At 41.5% G+C, this 22,789-nt stretch overlaps 1 protein-coding gene across 2 annotated transcripts in view; it reads right to left on the reverse strand.

Moving 5' to 3' along the window:
• Positions 1–1,290: 1,290 nt before the first annotated feature.
• Positions 1,291–22,789, reverse strand: part of LOC115580535 (hydroperoxide isomerase ALOXE3-like) — a 32,809-nt gene continuing 11,310 nt past the window's right edge. Inside the window, exons 2-16 of one of the 2 annotated variants that reach the window (XM_030415036.1) lie at positions 10,857–11,227; positions 7,477–7,655; positions 7,093–7,297; positions 6,833–6,914; positions 6,507–6,629; positions 6,317–6,417; positions 5,741–5,907; positions 5,510–5,653; positions 4,327–4,530; positions 4,045–4,131; positions 3,786–3,955; positions 3,169–3,290; positions 2,936–3,036; positions 2,326–2,496; positions 1,291–2,185 (exon numbers count right to left, since the gene is read on the reverse strand). In XM_030415036.1, the coding sequence (XP_030270896.1) occupies positions 2,006–2,185; positions 2,326–2,496; positions 2,936–3,036; positions 3,169–3,290; positions 3,786–3,955; positions 4,045–4,131; positions 4,327–4,530; positions 5,510–5,653; positions 5,741–5,907; positions 6,317–6,417; positions 6,507–6,629; positions 6,833–6,914; positions 7,093–7,297; positions 7,477–7,655; positions 10,857–10,926 (2,106 nt within the window). In that variant the 5' untranslated portion in view covers positions 10,927–11,227 and the 3' untranslated portion in view covers positions 1,291–2,005. The remainder of the gene's footprint in view (positions 2,186–2,325; positions 2,497–2,935; positions 3,037–3,168; positions 3,291–3,785; positions 3,956–4,044; positions 4,132–4,326; positions 4,531–5,509; positions 5,654–5,740; positions 5,908–6,316; positions 6,418–6,506; positions 6,630–6,832; positions 6,915–7,092; positions 7,298–7,476; positions 7,656–10,856; positions 11,228–22,789) is intronic. The other variant, XM_030415026.1, reaches the window with a different exon arrangement.

Consider the following 22,789-nt stretch of genomic DNA (forward strand, 5'->3'; position numbering starts at 1 on the left):
TGTTTTTACCGTTTCTTCCTGCACCAGACACAAAGCAAACATGACGGCGATGTTCGCGAAAAAGCATGGCGAACATTATTTACCCTAGGTCCGGTTTTGGATGTGCCGATGCTTCCGGTCCGTCGCCTCGGGAGGTGGGCCGTGTAGCTAGCGGCTAGCTAGCCGCTAGCAGCTAGCTAGCGGCTAGCTACACACGAACATCCACAGATTCCGATTCCAATTTGTTGTCCGCGCGTCTCCGGATCTCCTCAGACCCGAACAGACTCGGTCCGGACTCATTTAATCTCATTAATCCACAACAGTCAGTTTAGATGCACAGAACAGAACAGAACGGGACCGAACCGCCGGCAAAATCCCGGTCCAGCTTGCGCCGCTGCAGGTATAAATCTGCTTGTTTCTTAAGGTGGGGGGTCGCGGTGGGCTCTGCAGTGATTGGCTCTGGTGCGCGCGTGACTGTGGTGGCTCCGGTGGACAATGCTTGCAGAATTTGTAAAGCATTTATAAAATAATTTATTAACGGTATCATTGCAGTCCAACAAATGCGAAATAGCACACCCTTGAACCACGCAGCAGCCATGTTGAAACTCTCAGGTCAGTCTGATCCTGAGCCGCAGAGATATTTGAGGAACACACACATACACACACAGACAGACAGACAGAGATTCCTTGTATTTATAGATAGATGATGCTAAACGGATGTTAGCAACACAGCGCTAATTTTAGCAGTACGGTTACTGAACGTGAATCAACTCCTCTGCCCTGTGTGAGTGGGTGAGTGACACAGCACCACTTTCTGCACAGTACATGAACGAGAATCACATCCTAAGCGACAGTTCTGTGTGCAGTAGGTTCGCGAATCATGAACGAATCACAGCGCAAACTTGTTCCTCACAGTTCTCTGTGTGAGTCGCGGCAGTTCCACTCCCGGCCGGCATGCTTGCGGCTGAGCTCAACTGAACTGAGAAAGGAACGAATCAGTTCATGAAGTGATTCCGTTCACTTTGTTCACTCAAAAGATTTGTTCGTTTGAACGACACGTTCGCGACCGACACAGCACTAGTCAACACTGCATGAAAAAGTACTTGAATCAAACCTGCATGTGAAACAGGACAGCTGGCCTCGCGCCAGGACTCATTATAAAGAGTGTGTGTTGCTGCTGTTTGGATGTTTAGTAAATACCTCTGAGTTTGTAAAAGTTTTCACACTCTGCTCTCAACATTGAAAGAGCTGTACCTACAGCCCTGCAGCCTGAATCCAATGACATTAAAACATGAGACAACAACAACAACAGAGGATATATCTGGTTTTATTAAAGCAAATGCCACCACAAATCAAAACACAGAGCAGGAACTTGCTTCCAGTCAGACTGATTGCTAGGTCTCTAAATACACACATTGACACTATATAAATTGTTATATGAATACTTTTTCCTAAATTAAAGATATTATAACATTCGTAATGTTTGTAAAATGGCTAGATGTGCAGAGTAAAAAACAAAGAGTTAAATTACATTTTTCATTCAGAAATCAAATTCTTCAATGTACGCTGTGTGTGTAAGTGTGTCTCTATATGATCTGAATCCCTATCAGCCTTCACATATATTGTATAGAGACATAAAACATATAGTACATTTAGCAAAGCAGAAATTATTTTTGACTTCATTGTGACAATTAGTCATGACAGTTTACTTCAAGAGTATATCTTTCACAACAGTTATTTTGTCAGTTACATAAGGTAACGTACATTTGCGTCCCTATAATGCAAAATAATATCTTATCCCCAGTAATTTAGTTTGATTAGATGTCCTGTATATTCATTAACAACATAAGTTTTATACTGTGGATTTGCACATTTTGACTACAGATGAATCAAGTCGACTCCATGAGAAGCTTCACATTCAGATGTACAGTTTTCAGTTAAAATAAGAACATGCACATCATTTCTTCCTTTTGTTAGAGTGAACCTGACGTTTGCCCTCTGCTGAGGAACTCACACCATCAGATACTCAAAGGGCCACACTATTTTCTACCTCCGATGGAATTAAGTATGTGTATGGGACTTCCAGACTCCCGTTTCTGGCTTTGACACTGGCTTCAAACTCTTCAAGCCTTTCTTGAAATTTCTTTATCAGCTTGCAGGGAGTCTCCTCAGTGAAATGGTTCTTCGGGTAATGGCCAAGAGGCACCTGATGAAATCATACATTTAAAAAGGTTTTTTTTTTCTTATTGAAAGTGAGTATTATGGTTGTGATGACATATAGATCTATGTAAATACTTTCCTTAAATATAAATATTATTTATGTCATTTTGAAGTCTTGTCACTTACAAAGTCAGTTGACTGCTTGCTGAGTAGCCACACAGTCGCCATTACATGAACTGTTGCGTTGACGTCAGGGAATGTGTCCAACATCGTGGCCTCATTTGTTGCCCCCTTTTTGGTTGGTGGAGGGCTTTGCAGAGAGCTGGGGGCGTTGGGCATCCAGCCATCAAAGTCATACTGCAATGACGGAAGTGCATTTCTTTACATATGGATAGAAACTACCTGTTTAGCCATAGGTGAAAGGCTAATTCTTGTCTGTTTTACACTAGTCCGCCATGTGAAACATGAGGTTGGTGCACTAGAAGGACAGGAACAGGACCAATCATGTTAGCTAGCTAGCAGCCTGATAGCTAAGCTTGAACGTACTCAAAGCAAATCAGTTAAAATGTTATGGAGGGGAGGAGTTTCACAGGCAAATCGGATATATGACTCGCCTCCGCACACACACATGTGGGAACGGAGCGTTATGCTTTTGTGCAAAATGTAAACTAAGAAAGTGACCTTAGGAAACATCATAACTTGTATATTATCATTTGTTGCATTTTGTTTAAAGCAGAACTGTGTCAAAGTACAGCCTCATTAAGCATGGCTGTAGGCTTGGATTAAAAAGATTCACCTGTCCAGAGTTGACAGCCGCATGCTGTGCTGAGCAGATGAAGATCACCATGGTGACGAACTTGACCAACTCAGTCACAGAGGTGAAGCTCTGAGGAATTCCTGAGAATTAGACGGAATATTGTGTTTAGATAACTACATTAAAATGTGATTCATATTTGAATTTCGACAATAAAATAGTACATTAATGAGCACATTTATCATCGTTAGGGTTTACTTTTCAGTAAAGCCCACCTGTGCTTTCCTTGGAGAGGAATCCATGAACAAAAATGTCCGAAATCCACTCCTGCAGTTCAGAGTCTTGCTTGACCTCAGCATCATTCTTGTAGTAGTAGCCGAGCACTCCCTGCACAAACCTTTGAGAAATGTGGATAAGTTCAGTTAAACACGTTCCTAATTGACTTACACGTTTCTATACACACTGCAGTAGTTTTTCTAATGTTAGCAGACCAAATAGATACAATTATGTCATTGAAACAAGTTTCCACAGGAGATATGATGCTCAAAAATGTTATCAACCCTTTTACAGCCGTTTATTCACATAAGCTTACATCACGTGTGTTCATCACGTGATGTACTAATCACACAGTTTGGTCATTGTGTCAAATTGACTTTACAGTCTGGCTCTCCTGCTGGCTTCTGTAAACGGCATTTTAAATAGATGTTACCAGCCTTATTATTATTATTATTATTATTATTATTATTATTATTATTATTATTATTATTATTATTATTATTATTATTGTTACCAACTTATTTGTTGTTATTTGACCCCTGACAAACCTTACCACTATCTTAGTCTTTATACTGTCAAACAGTATAAAGACCTAAGATCATAATGCATATAGTACCTGTTGATGATATCCCAAAGCCTGAGTCCATCATCCCTGTAGTTGAAGTTTGGTACATCCTCCAGTCCACGCTCAGCAATGTCCTCTGGTATACAGAGGGAGCTGTAGGTCATCGAGGCCGTGGACCTCTTCAGGATTGTGATCATACCCTCTCCACCGGATGCCGCATACTAAGGATCAGTCACATATGTGTGAAAAACTGTCAGAGAGGAATACTGTAGATGATATTGCTCTACTAGGCATGTTGGTCTTTTCAGACCTGTGTGAAAATTCCTGTCTCAGATATCAGAAGCAGTCGAGCCAGGATGTTGATCTGCAGAGTGTAGCGAGTGTGAGGTATGAGGAGCTGAGGGAGAGAAGGAACTTTGTTATTGACACTATTATTTGTCAACAGAGTCAGAAATCTTGATTCGTCAGTGTGAAATACTTCACTTAATATATTCAAGCTAAAATCTTTTTGGTTCAACAACTATGCAAGATACAAAACTCAGCAGGTTAAATAGACCAAAACTACAAGTTCAGTATTCTCTCTCACAGTTACCTTGTACAGAGGATGCACCATGGGCACGTTGCGCAGCAGTGACACTGTGAACACTTCGGCCAGCAGGTGAGTGCGCAGCAGGTGAACGTTGAGTTCATGCATGTTGAAATCTGCACTTCTCACAAAGATCTTGGCGATCAACCAATCGTACTCAGACTCAGTAGGAAAGAAGATGGGGTTGTCGTCTGCTGGAGTCTGCTTCAGCTGCAGGAAAAAGAAGGAGGATGAAGTTGTCAAATTAATTTGGTTCCTTACCAGTACTGGTCTCTCGTATCTTTGAGTATTAAATATGAATTTGTTCTGCTTGCCAGTTTGTTTTTTGCAGTCTGGTATTCTGTTGATCCCTTGAGGGGATATTCATTATTCATTCTATGCTTGTGTGCCATGAAAATATAACTGACTTGACTTGTGCCTTTGTCAGCCTGTCAAACTTGAATCTGGCAAATGACACATTTTTTTTAAATTTCATTTCCTAGCAGAAAGAACTCAGGTGACTCTATCTTATGCCTGGCACAAAGAAGCACACGGTGCAGCGCAAGTGTCATAGCTAGTTTCAGATAAAGGCTGTAAATAGCAAATGAACGTGGGCCCACCTGCGCATCCCTGCGCATGTTGGTCTTAAAAAGAGGTGTGGTCAGGCACACTGGTGGCTCACTGCTATCTTGAGACAGCAGAGAACAACTGCGCTGTGGACCAACAAAGCTAGTCTAAAGTCAAAGGCGTAGTATTTGCCTTCTATTTGAAGAGCGAGTTATTCAGACAGTAAGATGATCCTACACAGGCAGGTTTAAAACGTGGGTACACTCTTAGTTTATCATTAGAGAGGCTGCTTTCATTCATTTTAAATGTTTCCATGAACGTAGTAATGTCACTGTCACTAATGCTGTGGCACATTTAAGTGGCAGTGGCAGTGGAGTTATTAATTTGACAGAAGTAGAGTTTTAGCTTTGACAGAGCTCTGGAGGACAGCTGCTTCACTAGGCTAAATAAATATAAAGCCTCTATGTGCTGTGCACCTTACTTTTTGCCCAGATGATCTGCTGTTTAACTAGCAAAATGGATACAGAGTCTTGCTTCAAAAACATACTTCCTGTTACAGGGGATCACATGTCTTACAGTTTGAATCATATCATGCCTCTAGCTTGCAGCTTTACTGTTGCCTATATTTGACTCGTCATCTCACCTGAATAGCGATTGGCATCAGCTGATCTTGAGGTGTTTTGTGCAAGAGGACCAGGGGAGCCATCAAGTACTGCTTCTTCCCATTGATGGTGTTTGTTTCCACTCCATCCAAAAGTTTGTAGTCAACCAAGAATATGTTGCCTTTCTGTTGGACATTTAGGGAGGATGAGAAATGACTTGCACTCACAAACATGATTCTAATACTAAGATCAGTCGAGGTCAAGACAATCACCTTCATTTCTTCTTCCAAGCTAGACTGACCATGGGGAAAGACCATGTCATCAGTGACAGGAAAGTTACTGGGCAGGGCCGTACAGCATCTGATCAGCATGGGGTTGATGCCGTTTAGATACTGGTAGCCGAAAAACACATCCTCCTTCCAATGTTTCTGAACATAGTCTGGAAAAAGAGGGAATTAAATCCACTCAGTTATAAGTGTGCACTGCATGTGAAACAGAAAAAATGTGAAAACAATTTGTTTCATATAAATTAGAGTGACAGACATGATTGGACGCTGTTTCTAGTTGTTTCAGTCATTTGAGTCTTGATTATATGTTATTAAATACAGATTCCAGGAAGACCTAGATCTAGAAGACCGAGATACAAATTCATTTTTCTTTTGAATTTTTCCATTTAGTGAGCCAATTAGAGAAAACAATAGATTATCAAGCATTCAGTCAAAATTCATAACTTATCTCAGGAGTAGCATGATAACATACAGTTGATTATCTGAGTAAATACAGTTGAATGTGTACTACTATGCAAACCGTATCAAATATTCCATTAAACTACTATGATAGTTCAGTACCTGCCATGTGAGTTTTATGCCAGAATGCCTGATTAAGATGATGCATATCCTTCCACTTCGTCTTGCAATCAGCCAACCCTTCCAGCCTCAGCTTAATCATCCTGGTATATGAAAGAAAAAAAAAACTAAACAGTTTTTATAAACTACAGAGCTGAAAGCTGCAATATATGACAGAATTTGAGGAATTCACCCTTCGAGTGCAGTGAAGGTAAACTGGACAGTCTTGGTGAAGGAGAAGCGGACCTCAGGAGGCAGAGAACAAGGGTTTGTTGCCTTGATGCAGTGTGGTATTCCCTCTTTATACACGTCCCAGCTGGGAAGAATAGAGCAGAGCAGTGAAGGCAGTCTCTCTCTCTCTCTCTCTCTCTCTCTCTCTCTCTCTCTCTCTCTCTCTCTCTCTCTCTCTCTCTCTCTCTCTCTCTCTCTCTCTCTCTCTCTCTCTCTCTCTCTCTCTCTCTCTCTCTCTCTCTCTCTCTCTCTCTCTCTCTCTAAAGGTGCATTAATCTGAGCTCTCACCGATACTCTTCCTTTCTCCGCTTCAGCTCTTCCTCCCGACTGTTACTGCCATGACGATGGTTGTCCTCAAAGACTCTCAGAGCTTAAAGAAAGAACCACAAGAAACTTTAAACTTGAGGGTATATACAGAATGTTGGAGTGAATTTACTCCTTATGCACCTCTATATAATCTAGCTTTTAGAACTTGTCTTTCTTGAATGTCTCATTACAGTGAACAGCGTATAGGATTACAGGAAGTCAGGTAGAACATTTCAACAAACCTGTTCCCTCTTTATAGCGATGCACCTTGCTGTCAGTGATCCAGCGATAGATAGGGACTGTGTACGTGTCTCCCTCAGGGGATTTTATCACCACTTTGGCAGGGAACCAGTCTTCTTCAGGGAAGAATAAGAAGCGCTGTTTGTCTAGCTCTATTAGAACCAGCTTTCCAATGGAGACAGAGCAGGACACGGTAAAATCAGACACCTGGAATATAGACAGAAATTTTGAAAAAAGTTTATTTGATAACCAAAAACGGAGCTATAACGTCAACAATGATTGACATACAGTTAATGAGAGTAGAAGGGTGGTTAATGCTGCAGATACAAGTCTGAGATGGTTGAAGAAGCTTGTTGTAGATTTAAAGACGGAAATTTCAGACTTACTGCACCTCTGATGAATGCTGAAGACCCTTTGTAGTCTATGAGCCGGGTGCGGTGGCTCTCTCCATCTGTGCCCACCAGCTTAATGTAGACTTCATTATAGCTAGTGGCTTGGTCGAGACTGCCTGTGAATATAGTCACTTCATAATCCACCATTTTTACTCTGGATAGTGAAAAAATTCCTGATGGGGGAGAAATAAAAAAAAAACAATATCACCACCAATTAGGTTAAAACTGGGGTCAGTAAGTTGGAAAGACCGTCTAGCCCGGCCTAGATTTCGCCCCCTGCACTAGTGGTGGGTGGATTCTCCCGACTGTACCAGCAAGATGATGGTTTTCTTCAAAGAATTTTAGAGCTTCAAAAAAAAAAAAACACAAGAAAGTTTAAACTTGATGGTATATACAGTATGTTGGAGTGAATTTACTACTTATGCACCTCTGTATAATCTAGCTTTAAGAATTTCTTCTTCTTGAATGTCTCATTACAGTAAACAGCGTTCAGGATTACAGGATGTCAGACAGGAACATTTCCACAAACCTGATCCCTCTCTGACGCTTTGCTCCTCACTTACTGTAAGTAGAAGGGTGGTTAATGCTGCCGATATGAGTCTGATGAAGGTTAAAGAGCCTTTGTTGTCTATGCGATAGCTCGCCCTATCTGTGCCCACTAGCTTAATGTAGACATTGTTGTAAGTATTAGCATGGCTAAGATGGAAAGCAGAAGAATCCTGATGGAGAATAATACAAAAACAATCCCTACATGGAGTTTTGCCATGTAGATAGGTCTGCATGATAAAGATAATACAGCTTTTAGTTTTGCTGCTTACATGTGCCACGATTTGCTGCAAGGTCTTAAAGAAACTCCAGGTACCTCCAGAACTCTGTTGCTCGCCTGCTAACCCACTCCCTCTCCTGTGACAACATCACCCCCTGTCCTCCAGAACCTCTACTGGCCCACAGCCCCACAATGGATCCAATTCAAAATCCTCACACACAAAGTCATCCCTAAACAGGCCCCTTCCCAACTCACTGACCGCCACTGCCACACTTCTTCTTGCAGCCTCCACTCCTCTGATGCCTAATCTTCTGTCTGCACCTCTCAGGACTGAGCACCATACCTGTGCAACAGTGCCTTTCAAATAGCCCCTCATTCTTGGACTTTTGCCAACCACATGTGATATTGAAAGGGCACTGGAAAGGTGTCACTATTATGTTTTATCTACCATAAGGGCATCCAAAAGGGCTGTTTGTTTTTCAGAACAAAGGGGCATAGGGGGAGGGGCTAGGTTTTAATACTTTTTGGTGTCTTAATATTTTGGCATCTCAGCTGCAAACTGTAAACAGCTGTTTCTACGTGCCTCCCCAGTTGATTTTGGGTGGTTATTGTGAATGCTCAAATTGGGAAAAATCTGTTTTCAAGTCACTAAGTGCCTAGGACTCTCAAGACTTCAAAAAGTGGGGTCAAAGCAGATCTAATAGAGGAAGTAAATTGAATAATGGAATTTGGATATTTAGCCATCGTTAAATGACACAAGAGAGACTAAAAATAATACAATAAAACAAGGAAAACAGTAATTAGCTGAAACCCTTCTGTGTTACATCTCCTCTCTATTTTTGAAAACAATCACACTGTCCTTTCAAACTGTTTGTCCCAGTAATTCAAGCACGTAATACATTTAATCTCAACAACAACAAAAAACTGTTTTGATTCTTACTTGTCATGAAGTAAAATATAGTGCAATCACTGTTCTACTAGTTCCCATAGTTTGTGCTTAAAACCCTAGCCACACTGCATCCTGCCGCACCTGTGTGCATTTTGTTGGATCCAGACATAAGATAAAAACAATTAGCATTAATTCAGAGACCAATTGATTCAATATTTTACAGTGACCTGGCATAGATCCTGACCTTGTAAAAAAACAATATGGTTTACATGTGAGACTGAACACTCATCATAGAGAAATCTCAAAGTGTCGTCTGGCTGTTCGGACAAAGAATAAAGTGTATGAAGCACTTGCATATTTAGAATGATAACTTAGCCCTTATACGGTTGGCATAAGAAGTCTCAATATTCTGTTAAGTTAACTTATAACTGAGACAAGACACAATAAAGGTTAGAAACTCTGCCATAGTTAATTATCCGTTCTTTGGAAACAAAGTTCATATCTTTTACATACCCACTATCTGTCAAGTATGATAAATGATAAAACTTCCAGTTGAACTGGGTTTGAGGATGTAAATTCAACTTAAAGAAATGCTAAACTCCTCAGTTCCATCCAAACAAGTGTCACAAAGTCACCAGGAGAAACCTTTTTTTTGTTTTGCACCATATGAATTTATTCCTAATTATGCGTGTGTGTGTGTGTGAATCACTGTTTCGAAGTGTCTCTCTCTCCTGTGTGGCTGAAGAACCTTCCCCTGCAGCAACCTGGGACACCTGCAAGTACTAATCACCTTCCCAATTAGATAAAAAGGAGAAAGAGCACCTTGTCCTCCCTTTTTCCTGGAGTGAAGGAGAAGTAAAGACTGGCTGGACAGCTTTTGGACCTCTGGTAAATACTCTTTTAAAGGACTGTGCCCCTTATCTGGATGCTGTACTGGAGAGGAGAATTCGGCCGATAGTCAAACCTCAGGAGGAACAATGCAGTTTTCGTCCTGGCCGTGGAACACTGGACCAGCTCTATACCTTCTGCAGGGTGCTCGAGGGTTCATGGGAGTTTGCCCAACCAGTCTACATGTGTTTTGTGAACTTGAAGAAGGCATTCGACCGTGTCCCTTGTGGCATTATGTGAGAGGGGCTTTGGGAGTACAGGGTTGGAGGCCCTCTGCCCGTTGTCACCGGTTCTGTTCATTATTTTTATGGACAGAATTTCTAGGCACAGTCAGGGGCCGGAGGGGGTCTGGTTCGGGAGCCACTGGATTTCATCTCTGCTTTTCACAGACAATGTTGTCTCGTTGGCTCCTTCGAGCCAGGACCTCCAGCATGTCCTGGGGCAGTTTGCAGCCGAGTGTGAAGCAGCTGGGATGAGAATCAGCACCTCCAAGTCTGAGGCCATGGTTCTCGACCGGAAAAAGGTGGCTTGCTCCCTCTGGGCTGGCGGGGGGAGTTCCTGCCTCAAGTGGAGGAGTTCAAGTATCTTGGGGTCTTGTTCACGAGTGAGGGAAGGGTGGCCATTGTATCGATCTGTTGTGGTAAAGAGAGAGATGAGCCAAATGGCGAAGCTCTCGATTTACCGGTCAATCTAAATTCCTACGCTCACCTATGGTCATGAACTTTGGGTCGTGACCGAAAGAATAAGATCCCTGATACAAGCGGCCGAAATGAGTTTCCTCCGCAGGGTGGCAGGGCGCTCCCTTAGAGATATGGTGAGGAGCTCTGTCACCTGGGAGGAGCTTGGAGTAGAGCCGCTGCTCCTCCACATCTAGAGGAGCCAGCTGAGGTGGCTCGGGCATCTGTATCGGATGCCCCCTGGACGCCTTCCTTGGGAGGTGTTCCTGGCATGCCCCACCGGGAAGAGACCCCGAGGAAGACCCAGGACACACTAGAGTGACTGTTGCTGTGTCCCACTGCAGGGTCTGCACACTTCAAGGACCCGCCCTTTGCAGTCTCACCGAAGGAGTGTACTTTGGTGCGCCCTGCAGACCGTGTCAACTTTTGTTAAATGGGACAGTCTACCCTTCGCAGCATTTCCTGGTTGCGTCACCAGGTGTTCCCGCCTCTACTCGTACGTCACTATTTCTGCAGCCCAGGTTCCTGAAAGTGAAAAGAAGAGTAAAGTTTGACTGTCAGATCTGTTTGAGCTTCAGGAATTCCTGATTTCCTTCTTAATCCTCCTGCTTGTGGAGGAAGAGGAGAGGCGGCTCTGGTTTATCTCCGGCTGAGAGGACCGTGGAGAGGTAAACCTGTTACTGAACCCACAGTAATGTTATCAATATTATCATTATTAGCTAGCTAACAGTTTGGGCTCATTAACTTACCGATACATTACGTTAATGCTGACATATAAACTGCTGATCGCCACTTATGGTTTTATTTAAATTTTAAAGGCATTATTCCTTTTTAAAATGTTTGGTAGATAGTTTTGTTTGTTGTAATGATTTATTATTATTATAATTATATTATGAAATTGCCGTCGATCGAGTCAGAACTGCAGACCCAGTTGATGGACGATGTGGTGGACAGAGGAGACTGGACCCCCAAACACCCTGAGTAGCGACCAGGGGCGGGCTGGCCATCGGGAGGTTTGGGAGTATTCCCTCCCAACTTGAGCTGATCCTTGTTTCTATTGAAATGTGATTGGCTCAGCCGCTCAGTCAGTCATTAAACCGTTATGTTCCTGTTTAACAAAAGAACAATAAGAAAGAGGACCGGGATAAATTCAAATTAGCAAACATGTTAAAAAGAAATAAGCCATAGAAAGATGGGTGGAGCAGAAAAATTAAGGGCAAAAAAGAAAAAACGGTTAATACAGGATGCATCCTAATGCTCCATATTAACAGAGCTTTTAGTGGTGGAGGGGCGAAGGTCAGCGCGGCTACAGTCCGCCAGGCCAGTGAAGAAACGGGACCCAGCAGCAGACCCAATGCCGGTATGTCGGGCTGCGATCGGTCGGGTTGTAATTTTCAGGCCCGTTGAGAACTCTAGTTTGTGTTTTTGGATGTGTTCAGGGCACACAGAACTAGGCTGTCCGCTGATCGGATCGGATGATATTTTGAATTTTGAGCAATTTGTGAGATCAGTGTAATGTCTTTCACCGATCCGATCAATGACGTCTGTAACGCCCGCCAATGTAATAATGCCCGCAAACGTAATAAAACCACAAACGTAAAAAAAATCAGCAGCATTTAATGTAATAAACCCACAAATGTAATACATTTTCCACAAACGTAATAGCCGCTGCCTACTACACACGTAACACGCGATTTCCCACAAATGTAATAACTATCACGTTTGCAGGGATTTATTACGTTTGTGGGGAAGTGAAAATCTTTATTGTAATAACTTCCCACAAATGTAATAATACAATGAATAATGGTCGTTGTGGTTGTTGTTTGTGTGTTTGCCTATACACCTACTATACTTCTGACCGTGGGTGCAAAATCCAGCTGCTGACTCTCTGCTCCGCTGTCAGGATTATGTTTGACCTATTTCGGCCATAAGCGGTCATATTGACCGCACATCATTTTGCAAGGTTTCATTGTTATGTTTTTTGTGCTTCCCCGCTAATTTACTTGTAAGTTAATTATTATATAGTTGTATTATAAGCCTGGTTGGCACCATGGGCAAACAAAAACGGAATTCCCCCCCCTCCCCCTCCGTGAAACAGCAAGCAGAGCTGTTCCAACACCAAGGTGCTGAACTGACTGTGTAGCAGGGAAAGCCGAGGAAAAATGTCTGCATCCTGAGCACCGTGCACACAGATGTGGGCACCTTTTAGTGGGGCGAAGGCAAAACCAGTCTGTGATGTACTATAACAACACCAAGTACCGGGGACGTGGACGTCCTGGACCAGATGCGAGGGCGTACTCCATCAAAGGTGGAAAGATGGTCAGTGGCAGTCTTCTATAACATCCTCGACCTGGCTGGGATCAATGCCCGCATCTTATTCAATGAGCACCAGCAGCAACCCGGAGGAAAGTCCTGCAGCAGCTGACAGAGGAGCTGAGGGCAGAATACATGGAGGGGAAAGGGGCCACGGCAGCCAGCACAAGGTGGGCAGCAGCGGAAGCAACCACCGCAGCAGCAGCAGCAGACATGGAGACGGAGGCAGTGCCGGTCCGAAAGAGCTGCAAACGGAACCAAACGTCGGACACTTGAAATGCCACAAGCCTGTGTGTGGTAACTGTGCGAGGAGAGCGGAGGTAATCTGACTGTGACCAGTGATCACAACGGCTCTTTTTTGTTTTAGATCAGCTCGTTTCCAGCTTTTTCGATTATTATTATTTTTTAATTAGTAATATTAAGTGCTAAAATGAAATGTTTCATAATCAAATAAGTTACTTGTAATTGTTAATTTGCGTGTTCTGATATTTCTCTATTAAATTCTTGTGTCAATATATGCAATATTTAAGGTTCACTATGTGCGATGATATGAATATTGATAAATGTATGATAAAACTTGTTAAAATGTACATTTTGGTGTTATTTCGTTTTTTTTTTTTTAAATATCATACAGTCATCACTCAATTGAGTATTTAGGCTACATGAAGAATATAGAGTTTAAATCTAGCGGTCCAAATGACCGCTTACAGCCGTTCTAGTAATGTTTGAGTTCCAACCCTTCTGAAGTCCAACTGACACTTTGGTCCAATCAGAAACATATAATTTGACCAGATCTAACTCTGGGGTCATGGAAAGTGCACTGTTAAGCCTTAACTATAGATCATTAAGATTAATTGGATTAGATCTGACTGGAATGAACCCGCCACAGTGGTAAACTGATTCAATTCACCCGCCAGCACACAAAATCACCCGCATTTGGCAGGTGGCGGGTGCTAATTTCCATCCCTCACACAGCACACAAGTAATGGTACTGTCCTCGGTACTCTTTTCGTGGTTCTTGGTGCTTTAGAAATATTGTTGTTGTGGCATTCATGCCAACAAAATAAAGCCCATTTGAAATGAATTAAATTAATAAACCTTTAGATTCTTGCCTATAGACTGATAAGTGCAATAAATCCAGATTTCCTCAGATTTTTATTGCCAATGGGAATTATATGTCAGGCGATGTTTTCCTCGCGGAAATTTATTTTTTTCAAGCTAGCTGTCTCTCTCTGTCAACCACAATCTGTCTCCTCTGCCAATAAACTCGATTCAGTCTGTCAATTAACATGTGTTTGGGGGAAACGCCTCCGACCTAATGTTACTAAACCAGTTTCTAAACTACAGCTTATCATTTGAATGTTGACTACGGCCTATATATGAAAGCTGAGATTGTATTAATTCTGAAACACATAAAAACCCAAAACAGCTCAAAATTCATTTTCTTCATGTAAGACCACGTCTAGGAACGGGCTGCTGCAGCTTTCGACTCATTTTTATGTTAATGTAACACATTCACGCAGGTAGTGATGCGCAGCACTGCGGACAGCCCCCCCTCAGAAGTTAGTTAGAAGCCTATAATAATCACTAAGTCATAATGTTAACATTTCATGGATTTAGCTTCAATATCGACGTTATGAATAAAAATTTGAATATTATGTTTGTGTGGTGGTGGTAGGGGGCACACACACACACACACACACACACACACACACACACACACACACACACACACACACACACACACACAATAGGACTGAAGAATAACCAAGATTAAATAAACTGAATTCTCAAATTAAATAGAGAATTGATAAAATGGTCACAACAAATGTCATACTTACTATCAAATTAGTACATGGTAAATGTTACTTTATGTTACTGTTTCATTGATAGACAAATAATATTGATTGTAAATATTAATATTACGGTTATTAAACACAAATACAATGTTTGTGTGTGAGTATATATGTGTATGTGGGGGGCTGCTCACACATATAATTCAAAATAAGGCCAACACTGTAATTTTATAGTTACACATAAAAATGAACACATCTCCAGAACCAAGAACTCCCCGTTCTGTTGCATCACACTTGTCTGTGGCCACTGTGTTGCTCATGATGCCTGAAGATCCCTGGTGAAACGACAAGCTGGACAGATGTCTTTTAGCTTAGTTTCTTTATTATGCTTTTGAGCAAACAATGTGTGGGTAGTCTGTACTGTGCTTAATGAAAGCATCCTCTGGTGAGCAGGCTCGGCCATATACAGGAAACATGGAGAGAGCATGGCAGCTTCCTGCAAACAAGATCCTGTATAATATATGGGCAATACAGTCCTTGCACTGTATCACCACCAATGATTTACAGCAGGGGTCCCCAAACTTTTTTCGGTGGGGGCCACATCAACTTTCCTTTCTGTGGTGGGGGGCCGGTGTCAGTCTATAACAGGAAATGATATGGGCCAACTATCACTGTTCAGCTATTAAACACCAAGTCCTTACCATCATTACCCATTAATCTCAATGTCCCAATTCAAAATGTTGCACCATAACTGCATATGAAAAACTATACAAAGGGATCTACCATGTTAAATAAAGTTTATTTAACATTTAATTTATTTTCATTAATTGTATATATTAGGAATTGAGGAAAACATCAACACTTATAGAGAAAATATAACACTTATAACATTGAATGAAAAATGCAATACTGCTGTTACATGACTTTTCCTAAAAGTGTCTGTATTTTAACTTTGAATAGTTTTTATATAAATTACACAAAATATGATATGTTAACCTGTTTCGGCCATAAGTGTTCAAACTGACCGCACATCACTTCGCTGGGTTTCATTGTTCCATTTTTCGCGCGGTTTGCTGCTTTCATTGTCTCTCTTGTCTCTAACTGTGTTAGCGGTATCCAGCTGTGCCTCTTTGTGAATTTACTTGTGAGTTAACCCTCTGGACTCTATGCTGGCCATTTGTGTTCACCTCACTTCCTTTTTGTTGATCATTTTAGCTGTGTTAATGCATATGGAATGATATTTCCCAAGGGTCTGGATTTTTGGCTGATCTTTCAATTTTCAAAACCTGCTCTTTAAATATGTCAATATTATACTGTGTATCTACAATTGTACCTTATGGCTCTATCATGGACACTTTTGGCCAATTGAAACCCATTAAAACCACATTTTTTAATTCATTGTGATTTACAGTATAAAATCATATCATTTAGGTAAAATGGCTTTCATTCTAAACTCAACACTTGAAAATTTTAGTTTTTAATGTTTTTTACCAGATTGTGTCATTTGTCCATTTTTGGGCAAGGGAGCATTTTCAGTTAATATTCTTAGTTTCCACTAGGGGCGTATGATGGCTTCCTGCACTCCAATGGAGCAAATGAATGACACAATTTTGACATAGGTGTGATCCTAAGGATGTCAGGTAATGATGTGTGTTTGTGCATGAAAAAAAAAGTAGTATTAGCAAGATAAAGTGACATAAATTACAGTGTATCATACCATACAAGTTTTGGTGAATTTCTCTTGGTACAGGTTATTGAGCTTTGAGTTTCCAAGGCAAACCTGGCTGTGATGCACAGGTTGAAAACCCCTGTAACTTTGATCTTTTCATAAAAAAAATGCCACACACAACTACACAATAGCTTTTACATTCTCAAATAGCTGCTCTCCAAAAAAAAGGATCACAGGTCATCTTGACCTCTGGCTTCTGGGGAAACAAAAACAAAGTCTGACACTGTTTATAAATCTGTCCTGGAGTTTTTGCAGGTGCAGTCAGTACTAATGCTATAAGTGAGCCTATCAGCTCCCAGATCCTTCTTTATCTGTAGGATGGCGAGAAGGTCATATGCCCTGACTGAAGCACTTGAGTATGTGATGGGCTCAGAGAGTAAAGATGGAGAGAAATCCTCTGCGGTTGAGGAGGAGAAATCTTCTACCCAAGATGAGGACACATCCTCTCCTGAAGATGATGGGACACCTTCCTCAGAGGATGACAGCAACACCACTGATGACGACTTCCAGCCAGTGCCTGATTCCTCTTCCTCAGGGGAAGAGGACAGTACAGACACAGCGATGGAGGCCGATCAGCTGATGGCAGAGACAGAGGGGCTGGCGGGTGAGTGGATGTCTCGTCATGGGAAAATAATGTGGTTTCCCACTGCTGAAGAGACCCTGCACCACAATCCAGTATCCACTGGTTTCACCCCAGGGCCCACCCTGTATGCAGTTGCCCATATCAGCAACCTGAGGTCTGCCTTTGACCATTTTATTACAGAGGAGATCATTCAGCTGCTGTGCACCAACACAAACCTGCATGGAAGGCGAAGATGTGAGGATTGGAAGAATGTGGATGAAGTGGAGATGAGAGTCTACATTGGGATTCTGATTCTGGCTGGTGTCTACTGCTCAAGACATGAAGCAACACATGGCATGTGGGATGCCAAGACAGGACGGCCACGTTTTGTGCCACGATGCCCCTCTACAGCTTCACTCAGATCAGCGCTAACATCTGCTTTGATGACAGGCTCTCCCACCCAGGACGCTTCAGGAATGATAAACTCGCTGCATTTCGCATCCTGTGGGAAAAGTGGGTTGCTTGCCTCCCCCTCTTATTTAATCCAGGGGTTGATGTGTGTGTGTTGACGAGCAGCATGTTGCATTCATAGGTCATTGTGGACTTCGACCAGTTGCGTGCACAGACCTTTTGAAAGGCAGGGGCGAAAGGCAAAAAAAGGGCACATACAGCAAGTTATTGTGACTGAAGAGGGCACAGTAGCGCGCGTTTTGGCTCCGAGGAGGGCACTTTAGTGCCTGATTTTGTCACCCAAGAGGGCAGTTTATCATGTTTTAACCAGCCAAGGGGGCAGTTTGTTGTGTTTTGCCAATCAAGAGGGCACTTTAACGCACTTTTTGGCTCCCAAGAGGGCGCTTCAGCGTGCGTTTTGGCTCCCAAGATGGTGCTTCAGTGCGCATTTTGGCTCCCAAGAGGGCACTTTAGCAAGCATTTTGGCACCCAAGAGGGCACTTTAGTGTGCATTTTCCAACAATTAGGCCACTACCCACCCCCCCATGCACACCATTGACATCTACAATATATTCCCAACAAGCCTGCACAGTATGGCATTAAAATCTGGTTCACCTGTGATGTGGCAACCTCCTATGCCTGGAGCATGGAGATTTACATGGGAAAACGACCCAGTTAATTCTGGAATTGATTAAAATTTTGGATTTCATGATCAGGACTGATGTCAAATTTGAAAAAAGGAGCAAATATTTTCAGTATGTAGTGTTTGTATATAGCATTTTGTAAGCAAACAGGAGGTGGACACTTTTGGCCATGCATAAGCTAAGAGGGAGTTTTTATGTTTTTTCTGCCACTGCACAAAAAACTAATGAAGCATAAAAAACATTGATATTGCTTATTATTGACAACCATTTAGCTGCAATGATGGTTAAAGAATAATTCAGGTAGCATGTATTATTTTGTAAAAACATGGTAATTTAATGCTATTCTCCCTTATAAATAATCAGAATTATGTTATCTAATAGGCATTTAAAGGGTTAAAATTCAGAATTTATATGAAATTTTAGTTTTCATGACCAGGACTGATGCAAATTTAAAAAACTGGGGAAAAAAAGTGGAATTATTTTTATATATGTATTAGTTTTATAGCATTTTAGAAATGTAAACAGGAGGTGGACACTTTTGGCCACGAACAAGCTGAGAGGGAGTTTTTATGTTTTTCTGTCACTGCACAAAAAACTAATGAAGCATAAAAATCATTGATACTGCTTATTATTGACACACATTAAGCTGCAATGATGGTTGAAGAATAATACAGGTAGCATGTATTATTTTGCAAAAACATGGTGATTTAATGCTATTCTCCCTTACAAATCATCAGCATTATGTTATCTAATAGGCATTTAAAGGGTTAAAATTCTGAATTTGAATGAAATTTTAGTTTTCATGACAAGGACTGATGCAAATTTAAAAAACTGGTAAAAAAATTGGAATTTTTTCAATATATATATTAGTTTTATAGCATTTTGAAAATGTAAACAGGAGGTGGACACTTTTGGCCACGAACAAGCTGAGAGGGAGTTTTTTCTACTTTGCCTTCCCTGCACAAAAATAACAATGCATAATAATCAATGTTGGTGTTAATCAGTTACATATCTCAGACTGTGTTATTGATAATACAAGATAAACCGGTAGCACTAAGAAGATCGGCAGTGATCATTTTTGTGGTAGTTTTCCAACAAGCGCATTGTGCAAACAAATTGGCATTTGAGGGGTTAAAAAATTAAAAATGAATTAATTTTTTGTACTTATGACAAGAACTAATATTAATTAAACATTTTATGCAGTAAAAGCATCAAAAAACATACAAAATCCCAAAAATTACAGACTCAATCTGTTGGTGGCCATTTTTGGCCACGAACAAGCTGAGAGGGTAGTAAAAACGAACAAGGCCAGAGGGTTAATAATTATATAGTTGTATTAAATAGCTTGTTTGGCACCATGGGCAAACAAAAACGGGAGTTCCTCCCTCCGTGAAACAGCGAGCGGAACTGTTCACAACACGAAGGTGCTGAAATGATGCGACTCTGACTGTGTACCAGCCAAGGAAGAATGTCTGCATCCTGAGCACCTGCACACAGGTGTGGGAACCTTCAGTGGGGCGAAGGCAACACCAGAGTCTGTGATGTACTACAACAAAACCATGTACGGCGTGGACGTCCCGGCACAAGGTGGGCAGCAGCGGAACCAACCACCGCAGCAGCAGCAGACACAGAACTGGAGGCAGTGCCAGTCCAAAAGAGCTGCAAACAGAACCAAACATTGGACACTTGAAATGCCACAAGCCCGTGTGTGGTGACTGTGTGAGGAGAGCGGAGGTAATCTGAGTAGACTGTGACCAGTGATCACAGCTCTTCTTTTGTTTGAGATCAGCTTGTTTCCAGCTTTTTCGATTATTATATTTTTTTAACTTATATATTATTATAAAATCATTCATAATCAAATAAGTTACTTTTAATTGTTCTAACTTTTCTCTGTTAAATTCTTGTGTAAATATGCAAAAATAACGGTTTACTATGGTATTAATAAATGTATAATTAAACTTGTTAAAATGTACATTTTGGTGTAATTTCATTAAAGAAAAATATATCATGACATAATGAATGCATTCATCACTCAATCGGGTATTTACATGAGAGATTATAGAGTTTAAAATCTAGTGGTCCAAATGACCGCTTACGGCCGTTCAAGTAGTTGTGGATTTCCGGCCTTCTGAAGTCCAGCTGACACTTTGTTAGAATCAGAAACTATAATTAAATAATAATTTGACTGGATCTAACTCTTGGGTCGTGTAAAGCGCACTGTTATGCCTTAACCAAGATATAGATCATTAAGATTAATTTGATCAGATCTGACTGGAATGAATCCGTCACAGTTGCTGGTAAACTGATTAAATTCACCCACCAGTTGCCAGCATACAAATTCCCCCGCATTTGGCGGATGGCGGGTGCTAATTTCGATCCCTGCAGTGTAATGAAGACATACATTCATTCTTTCCCCGTTACATAGTTAGATATGATTATCGAGAGCTCTCTCTCTCTCTCGCCCTTGCTCTGGCGTCTTGCAACGAGGATGGCGCCCGACACTGTGGCAGGTTGCCAAGCTCTATAGGAAATGCAATTTTAAAAAAATAGGCATGTTTAGAGAGATTGTTTGGGCTTTTATTTGGCTTTATTTTGGTGATTAACTAACTTCCGCCTGAGGCTTCCGGTATGGATTGGATTAATGGCGGCTTTTATTTTGGTGATTAACCAACTTCCGGTTGGGACTTCCGGTATGGATTGGATATATGGCGGCGCCCTTGGCGGCCATCTTGACTGCAGATATTTATAAGCAGAGACGTTCTACTAACCACCACAACGACCATTATTCATGGTATTATTACATTTGTGGCGCACAGTCAATTACATGTGCTGCCACACCTTAAAAATTCAGGCATAAATAAATCCAGTGTTAGAGAAAGGAAATATTTTACTGTCATCTTCCACCGCAGTCTTTGACGTTAACTAGCATGTTGGATATTTAGCTTGATAATTAGCTAGAGGATTAAAATGGTCACTTAGAGCAGAGTCCTGCACGGGTCACCACATCCGACCTGTTTTCCGACAGTAGCACAAATTACATTCCGTAACCGAGCCGACCCGCTATAAATTGATACCGACGCCCGAAGGAAAATTGGACCAACGCAATTTTTTTAAGCCAGCGTGGGGAATGGGAGTTCAGGGACGGAGCAAGCACGCATGAATGAGCTCATATGAAATATAAATGCTTATTATTTGTGTAGCTAATAATGACTGATGATAAGTGACGCCTTGAGAATGGCAATCGTAAAACCCGACCTGCCTCTCCAGGCGTCCGACCCGATCCGCTTCTGTGTCCGACACAGTACATTATTTTTCTTGTTATTCATGCAACACTGTGACCTTAACACCTACAAATAAACATTAAAAAACAAAGCAGGCTACAATGAATTTCTGTGCAAAACAGCTTTTAGTGCAAACATTTCCACACAATTTTACACAACTTTAATAAAGGCTTATTATAAGATTAAACATTTCACACAAGAATATTTTGATAGAAAAACAAAAAAACATTTTGCAAAAAAATACTTCAAGTATTAGAAAAATAGATAAAACTACAACAAATAAGAGGAAAATATTTACATACAGCCCACTATTACTATTAATATAAAATCTGCTTATACTGCTGGACTGTCCTGGGGTGCATTTTGCTGCTTTGTAAAAAAAAAGTTAAACCCTGAGGAGGACTCCTGAACTGTCCTTGGGTGAATAGCAGCCTATACCTGAGCATCAGTCAAATTCTATACAGTTATCATTTTTGTTCGAAAAACTTAGAAAACAACTTGCAACATGGTACTTCAATTACAAAAAATATTTCAAGTATTAGAAAAATAGATAAAACTAGAAAGAATAAGAGAAAAATATGAACATAAAGCCCACTATTACTACAAATATAAACTCTGCAATGGACTCTCCGTGGCAGGGCAGTCACGTGTTTCTGTTTATTTTTTATTTATTTTTTTTACGCAAAGGCAGCGTGCACAACTCAGGTGGCGTCATGCCACATTTGCATATCTAATAAGCGCTGTGCAGCTGGGCTGCGCTCCTCCCCATGTAACTTCTCTGTCCCACTCAGGGGAGGACCAAAGGAGGAGCACACAATAGGCGAGTTCAAGATCACGCAGTGCTGCGCAGTGCTGCCTAAATCGTGATGCATGCTGGTTAAAATGTGTCCAGATGACCTGGATGGGAGTGGTTTCTGCTCCGCATCCGATGTCACATGACCTTAAGTTATCGCGGGAGCAAGGCGGCTGCAGAGCAGTTGCACAGTTGCTCTCCAGGTACTGCGCGATCCTAGACCCACCTTCATGACGTCAGGACTTTGCCCTAATTGGCGCTCATCTACGCTGACGTATATGACGTGTGTTTCGATGAATTTCCATGTCCATAAGCGCTTGTGCCGGAGCGCGACAAGATGGCGCTCTGATCACATGCGTTTGGATGAGCTCCGCAAACCTAACTGTTTTTTTTTAAAGTGTACGGTGCATACAGACAAACTACCTTAACTGATAACGACAGTATCTTTACCCGGCTACTTCTGGAAAATATCAAAACCCAAAATGAAAACCTACAACAAAAGAAAAAGCGATGTTTTAA

This window comes from Sparus aurata, chromosome 1 (assembly GCF_900880675.1).
Source record: "Sparus aurata chromosome 1, fSpaAur1.1, whole genome shotgun sequence".
NCBI classification, from domain to species: domain Eukaryota; kingdom Metazoa; phylum Chordata; class Actinopteri; order Spariformes; family Sparidae; genus Sparus; species Sparus aurata.